The 8,232-nt window shown below is 44.7% G+C and overlaps 1 protein-coding gene across 1 annotated transcript in view; it reads right to left on the bottom strand.

Annotated features, from left to right (window-relative positions):
• Positions 1 to 656: 656 nt before the first annotated feature.
• Positions 657 to 8,232, bottom strand: part of LOC127916630 (cilia- and flagella-associated protein 47-like) — a 75,371-nt gene continuing 67,795 nt past the window's right edge. The window contains exons 26-29 of the mRNA XM_052498940.1: positions 3,962 to 4,062; positions 2,006 to 2,161; positions 1,277 to 1,473; positions 657 to 1,185 (exon numbers count right to left, since the gene is read on the bottom strand). Coding sequence (XP_052354900.1) covers positions 1,105 to 1,185; positions 1,277 to 1,473; positions 2,006 to 2,161; positions 3,962 to 4,062 — 535 coding nt within the window. The 3' untranslated portion in view covers positions 657 to 1,104. The remainder of the gene's footprint in view (positions 1,186 to 1,276; positions 1,474 to 2,005; positions 2,162 to 3,961; positions 4,063 to 8,232) is intronic.

Genomic DNA, 8,232 nt, shown 5'->3' with positions numbered 1-8,232 from the left:
GAGAGATGAGGTTTACCTTCTGAGAGAGCGTGGTAAGAGAGATGAGGTTTACCTTCTGAGAGAGCGTGGTAGAGAGATGAGGTTTACCTTCTGAGAGAGCGTGGTAGAGAGATGAGGTTTACCTTCTGAGAGAGCGTGGTAGAGAGATGAGGTTTACCTTCTGAGAGATGAGTTTTACCTTCTGAGAGAGCGTGGAAGAGAGATGAGGTTTACCTTCTGAGAGAGCGTGATAGAGAGATGAGGTTTACCTTCTGAGAGAGCGTGGTAGAGAGATGAGGTTTACCTTCTGAGAGAGTGTGGTGGAGAGATGAGGTTTACCTTCTGAGAGAGCGTGGTAGAGAGATGAGGTTTGACCTTCTGAGAGAGCGTGGTAGAGAGATGAGGTTTACCTTCTGAGATTTACCTTCTGGTAGAGAGATGAGGTTTACCTTCTGAGAGATGTGGTAGACCTTCTGAGGTTTACCTTCTGAGAGATGTGGTAGAGAGATGAGGTTTACCTTCTGAGAGAGCGTGGTAGAGAGATGAGGTTTACCTTCTGAGAGAGCATGGTAGAGAGATGAGGTTTACCTTCTGAGATTAGAGCGTGGTAGAGAGATGAGGTTTACCTTCTGAGAGAGCGTGGTAGAGAGATGAGGTTTACCTTCTGAGAGATGAGGTTTACCTTCTGAGAGAGTGTGGTAGAGAGATGAGGTTTACCTTCTGAGAGATGAGGTTTACCTTCTGAGAGAGCGTGGTAGAGAGATGAGGTTTACCTTCTGAGAGAGTGTGGTAGAGAGATGAGGTTTACCTTCTGAGAGATGAGGTTTACCTTCTGAGAGAGTGTGGTAGAGATATGAGGTTTACCTTCTGAGAGATGAGGTTTACCTTCTGAGAGAGTGTGGTGGAGAGATGAGGTTTACCTTCTGAGAGAGCGTGGTAGAGAGATGAGGTTTACCTTCTGAGAGAGCGTGGTAGAGAGATGAGGTTTACCTTCTGAGAGAGCGTGGTAGAGAGATGAGGTTTACCTTCTGAGAGAGCGTGGTAGAGAGATGAGGTTACCTTCTGAGAGAGCGTGGTAGAGAGATGAGGTTTACCTTCTGAGAGAGCGTGGTAGAGAGATGAGGTTTACCTTCTGAGAGAGCGTGGTAGAGAGATGGGGTTTGGTCCACGGGGCCAGCCAAACTGACTGAACCACTTCTGTACGGCCTGCAAGCAATCAACCAATCAACCAGTCACTTTTAGCTATACAGCCTTTGTTCTATCAGCAGTTGTCCCAGAGTGATTTACCAGTTGTTACCTGCAGAATGCTGTGATAGTACAACCCCTCCTCTGAGTCCTGCCCTGGAAACACTGGTATACCCTGCTGCTGCCACTGCTGCTGGTCAGTCACACCATCCGTCTCTCTCTCACCCTCTGTCTCCTTCTGGGGCCAGTCCTCCTTCCCTCTAGGTCCTGGTCCTGCACTCCCAGTCCTACTCCTGCTGTCTCCAGAGTCTGAAGGCAGGTCAATATGTTTGATTCAGCTTGGAATGGGCACTTTGGGGTTATTATTTGTGGATTGTGGTAGTGGTACCTTTGTAGGGGGAAAACCAAGTTAAGGCCCCAGTACTTCACCGTACTTCACATACTGTATTTGACCAGGTCTGGTGTGTAGCAGTGTAGCTGTGGAGGTGTGTCTCACCAGAGGTGGAGTGATTACTGGTGGAGGAGAGGAAAGCGAAGGTGGAGGAGGAAGAAGTGTAGCGAGACAGAGGGCTGGGGGAGTAGCAGGCTGTAGCTGTAGAGGTGTGTCTCACCAGAGGTGGAGTGATTACTGGTGGAGGAGAGGAAAGCGAAGGTGGAGGAGGAGGAAGTGTAGCGAGACAGAGGGCTGGGGGAGTAGCATGGCTGTAGCTGTAGAGGTGTGTCTCACCAGAGGTGGAGTGATTACTGGTGGAGGAGAGGAAAGCGAAGGTGGAGGAGGAGGAAGTGTAGCGAGACAGAGGGCTGGGGGAGTAGCATGGCTGTAGCTGTAGAGGTGTCTCACCAGAGGTGGCGTGATTACTGGTGGAGGAGAGGAAAGCGAAGGTGGAGGAGGAGGAAGTGTAGCGAGAGAGAGGGCTGGGGGAGTAGCATGGCTGTAGCACCGCCTTCCCTGTCATCTGAGAGGGCCCTGATTCGCCGCTGCAGCCGCTCAGACAACCTGAGTGACAACCACATGGACAAGTTAGGGTGGGGGGTGGGAGAACACAGATACTTAGATTAGTAAGTATCATCATGAAGTGCTTTGAGAGACTAGTCAAGGACCATATCTCCTCCACCCTACCTGACACCCTAGACCCACTCCAATTTGCTTACCGCCCAAATAGGTCCACAGACGATGCAATCTCAACCACACTGCACACTGCACACTGCCCTAACCCATATGGACAAGAGGAATACCTATGTGAGAATGCTGTTCATCGACTACAGCTCGGCATTTAACACCATAGTGCCCTCCAAGCTCGTCATCAAGCTCGAGACCCTGGGTCTCGACCCCGCCCTGTGCAACTGGGTACTGGACTTCCTGACGGGCCGCCCCCAGGTGGTGAGGGTAGGCAACAACATTTCCACCCCGCTGATCCTCAAAACTGGGGCCCCGCAAGGGTGCGTTCTGAGCCCTCTCCTGTACTCTCTGTTCACCCACGACTGCGTGGCCACGCACGCCTCCAACTCAATCATCAAGTTTGCGGATGACACAACAGTGGTAGGCTTGATTACCAACAACAACGAGACGGCCTACAGGGAGGAGGTGAGGGCCCTCGGAGTGTGGAAAAATAACCTCACACTCAACGTCAACAAAACTAAGGAGATGATTGTGGACTTCAGGAAACAGCAGAGGGAACACCCCCCCTATCCACATTGATGGAACAGTAGTGGAGAGGGTAGTAAGTTTTAAGTTCCTCGGCGTACACATCACAGACAAACTGAATTGATCCACCCACACAGACAGCATCGTGAAGAAGGCGCAGCAGCGCCTCTTCAACCTCAGGAGGCTGAAGAAATTTGGCTTGTCACCAAAAGCACTCACAAACTTCTACAGATGCACAATCGAGAGCATCCTGTCGGGCTGTATCACCGCCTGGTATGGCAACTGCTCCGCCCACAACCGTAAGGCTCTCCAGAGGATAGTGAGGTCTGCACAACGCATCACCGGGGGCAAACTACCTGCCCTCCAGGACACCTACACCACCCATGTCACAGGAAGGCCATAAAGATCATCAAGGACAACAACCACCCGAGCCACTGCCTGTTCACCCCGCTAGCATCCAGAAAGCGAGGTCAGTACAGGTGCATCAAAGCTGGGACCGAGAGACTGAAAAACAGCTTCTATCTCAAGGCCATCAGACTGTTAAACAGCCACCACTAACATTGAATGGCTGCTGCCAACACACTGACTCAACTCCAGCCACTTTAATAATGGGAATTGATGGGAAATATATCACTAGCCACTTTAAACAATGCTACCTAATATAATGTTTACATACCCTACATTATTCATCTCATATGTATATGTATATACTGTACTCTATATCATCTACTGCATCTTTATGTAATACATGTATCACTAGCCACTTTAACTATGCCACTTTGTTTACATACTCATCTCATATGTATATATGCCATCAATACCATCTACTGTATCTTGCCTATGCCGCTCTGTACCATCACTCATTCATATATCTTTATGTACATATTCTTTATCCCCTTACACTTGTGTCTATAAGGTAGTAGTTTTGGAATTGTTAGCTCGATTACTTGTTGGTTATTACTGCATTGTCGGAACTAGAAGCACAAGCATTTCGCTACACTCGCATTAACATCTGCTAACCATGTGTATGTGACAAATAACATTTGATTTGATTTGATTTGGGATTAGTAGACAGTCCTCCTCAGTTTGAGTGTATGAATGCTGTACACGGTGCAGTGTGTTGTGGGTACAGAACAGGACAGCAGGACGTACCACTCTTGAGGACGATCTGCTGCTCAGAGCGGTGCAGAGCCAGGTAGGGCCACACTGTCAACAAACTGTTATCTGCTGTAGCACAGACCTCCACCCTGAACCTGAAGAGACCGACAGATAGGAGAGAAATTAATACATCATGTACAACTCTGGACTAAGACAGGAGAGAGAGAGGAGAGAAATTAATACATCATGTACAACTCTGGACTAAGACAGGAGAGAGGAGGAGAGAAATTAATACATCATGTACAACTCTGGACTAAGACAGGAGAGAGGAGGAGAGAAATTAATACATCATGTACAACTCTGGACTAAGACAGGAGAGAGAGAGGAGAGAAATTAATACATCATGTACAACTCTGGACTAAGACAGGAGAGAGGAGGAGAGAAATTAATACATCATGTACAACTCTGGACTAAGACAGGAGAGAGAGAGGAGGAGAGAAATTAATACATCATGTACAACTCTGGACTAAGACAGGAGAGAGAGAGGAGAGAAATTAATACATCATGTACAACTCTGGACTAAGACAGGAGAGAGAGAGGAGGAGAGAAATTAATACATCATGTACAACTCTGGACTAAGACAGGAGAGAGGAGGAGAGAAATTAATACATCATGTACAACTCTGGACTAAGACAGGAGAGAGAGAGGAGGAGAGAAATTAATACATCATGTACAACTCTGGACTAAGACAGGAGAGAGGAGGAGAGAAATTAATACATCATGTATAACTCTGGACTAAGACAGGAGAGAGGAGGAGAGAAATTAATACATCATGTACAACTCTGGACTAAGACAGGAGAGAGGAGGAGAGAAATTAATACATCATGTACAACTCTGGACTAAGACAGGAGAGAGGAGGAGAGAAATTAATACATCATGTACAACTCTGGACTAAGACAGGAGAGAGGAGGAGAGAAATTAATACATCATGTACAACTCTGGACTAAGACAGGAGAGAGAGGGAGGAGAGAATTAATACATCATGTACAACTCTGGACTAAGACAGGAGAGAGAGGAGGAGAGAAATTAATACATCATGTATAACTCTGGACTAAGACAGGAGAGAGGAGGAGAGAAATTAATACATCATGTACAACTCTGGACTAAGACAGGAGAGAGAGAGGAGGAGAGCAATTAATACATCATGTACAACTCTGGACTAAGACAGGAGAGAGAGAGGAGGAGAGAAATGAATACATCATGTACAACTCTGGACTAAGACAGGAGAGAGAGAGAGGAGAGAAATTAATACATCATGTACAACTCTGGACTAAGACAGGAGAGAGAGAGGAGGAGAGAAATTAATACATCATGTACAACTCTGGACTAAGACAGGAGAGAGAGAGAGGAGAGAAATTAATACATCATGTACAACTCTGGACTAAGACAGGAGAGAGAGAGGAGGAGAGAAATTAATACATCATGTACAACTCTGGACTAAGACAGGAGAGAGAGAGGAGAGAAATTAATACATCATGTACAACTCTGGACTAAGACAGGAGAGAGAGAGGAGAGAAATTAATACATCATGTATAACTCTGGACTAAGACAGGAGAGAGGAGGAGAGAAATTAATACATCATGTATAACTCTGGACTAAGACAGGAGAGAGGAGGAGAGAAATTAATACATAATGTACAACTCTGGACGAAGACAGGAGAGAGGAGGAGAGAAATTAATACATCATGTACAACTCTGGACTAAGACAGGAGAGAGAGAGGAGAGAAATTAATACATCATGTATAACTCTGGACTAAGACAGGAGAGAGGAGGAGAGAAATTAATACATCATGTACAACTCTGGACTAAGACAGGAGAGAGAGAGAGAGGAGAGAAATTAATACATCATTTACAACTCTGGACTAAGACAGGAGAGAGAGAGGAGAGAAATTAATACATCATTTACAACTCTGGACTAAGACAGGAGAGAGGAGGAGAGAAATGAATACATCATGTATAACTGGACTAAGACAGGAGAGAGGAGGAGAGAAATTAATACATCATGTACAACTCTGGACTAAGACAGGAGAGAGGAGGAGAGAAATGAATACATCATGTACAACTCTGGACTAAGACAGGAGAGAGAGAGGAGGAGAGAAATTAATACATCATGTACAACTCTGGACTAAGACAGGAGAGAGGAGGAGAGAAATGAATACATCATGTACAACTCTGGACTAAGACAGGAGAGAGAGAGGAGGAGAAAATTAATACATCATGTACAACTCTGGACTAAGACAGGAGAGAGAGAGGAGAGAGAGAAATTAATACATCATGTACAACTCTGGACTAAGACAGGAGAGAGAGAGGAGAGAAATTAATACATCATGTACAACTCTGGACTAAGACAGGAGAGAGAGAGGAGGAGAGAAATTAATACATCATGTACAACTCTGGACTAAGACAGGAGAGAGGAGGAGAGAAATTAATACATCATGTATAACTCTGGACTAAGACAGGAGAGAGGAGGAGAGAAATTAATACATCATGTACAACTCTGGACTAAGACAGGAGAGAGAGAGGAGAGAGAAATTAATACATCATGTACAACTCTGGACTAAGACAGGAGAGAGAGAGGAGGAGAGAAATTAATACATCATGTATAACTCTGGACTAAGACAGGAGAGAGAGAGGAGGAGAGAAATTAATACATCATGTACAACTCTGGACTAAGACAGGAGAGAGGAGGAGAGAAATTAATACATCATGTACAACTCTGGACTAAGACAGGAGAGAGAGAGGAGAGAAATTAATACATCATGTACAACTCTGGACTAAGACAGGAGAGAGGAGGAGAGAAATTAATACATCATGTATAACTCTGGACTAAGACAGGAGAGAGAGAGGAGAGAAATTAATACATCATGTACAACTCTGGACTAAGACAGGAGAGAGAGAGGAGGAGAGAAATTAATACATCATGTACAACTCTGGACTAAGACAGGAGAGAGGAGGAGAGAAATTAATACATCATGTACAACTCTGGACTAAGACAGGAGAGAGGAGGAGAGAAATTAATACATCATGTACAACTCTGGACTAAGACAGGAGAGAGAGAGGAGGAGAGAAATTAATACATCATGTACAACTCTGGACTAAGACAGGAGAGAGAGAGGAGGAGAGAAATTAATACATCATGTATAACTCTGGACTAAGACAGGAGAGAGAGAGGAGAGAGAAATTAATACATCATGTACAACTCTGGACTAAGACAGGAGAGAGGAGGAGAGAAATTAATACATCATGTACAACTCTGGACTAAGACAGGAGAGAGAGGAGAGAGAAATTAATACATCATGTACAACTCTGGACTAAGACAGGAGAGAGGAGGAGGAGAGAAATTAATACATCATGTACAACTCTGGACTAAGACAGGAGAGAGGAGGAGAGAAATTAATACATCATGTACAACTCTGGACTAAGACAGGAGAGAGGAGGAGGAGAGAAATTAATACATCATGTACAACTCTGGACTAAGACAGGAGAGAGGAGGAGGAGAGAAATTAATACATCATGTACAACTCTGGACTAAGACAGGAGAGAGGAGGAGAGAAATTAATACATCATGTACAACTCTGGACTAAGACAGGAGAGAGAGAGGAGAGAGAAATTAATACATCATGTACAACTCTGGACTAAGACAGGAGAGAGAGAGGAGAGAAAATTAATACATCATGTACAACTCTGGACTAAGACAGGAGAGAGGAGGAGAGAAATTAATACATCATGTATAACTCTGGACTAAGACAGGAGAGAGAGAGGAGAGAAATTAATACATCATGTACAACTCTGGACTAAGACAGGAGAGAGAGGAGGAGAGAAATTAATACATCATGTACAACTCTGGACTAAGACAGGAGAGAGAGAGGAGAGAAAATTAATACATCATGTACAACTCTGGACTAAGACAGGAGAGAGGAGGAGAGAAATTAATACATCATGTACAACTCTGGACTAAGACAGGAGAGAGAGGAGGAGGAGAAAATTAATACATCATTTACAACTCTGGACTAAGACAGGAGAGAGAGAGGAGAGAAATTAATACATCATGTACAACTCTGGACTAAGACAGGAGAGAGGAGGAGAGAGAATTAATACATCATGTACAACTCTGGACTAAGACAGGAGAGAGAGAGGAGAGAAATTAATACATCATGTACAACTCTGGACTAAGACAGGAGAGAGAGGAGGAGGAGAGAAATTAATACATCATGTACAACTCTGGACTAAGACAGGAGAGAGAGAGGAGAGAAAGAAATTAATACA

Source organism: Oncorhynchus keta, chromosome 37 (assembly GCF_023373465.1).
Source record: "Oncorhynchus keta strain PuntledgeMale-10-30-2019 chromosome 37, Oket_V2, whole genome shotgun sequence".
NCBI classification, from domain to species: domain Eukaryota; kingdom Metazoa; phylum Chordata; class Actinopteri; order Salmoniformes; family Salmonidae; genus Oncorhynchus; species Oncorhynchus keta.
The sequence above is the reverse complement of the archived record's forward strand: the minus strand, read 5'-3'. Positions and strand labels throughout refer to the sequence as shown.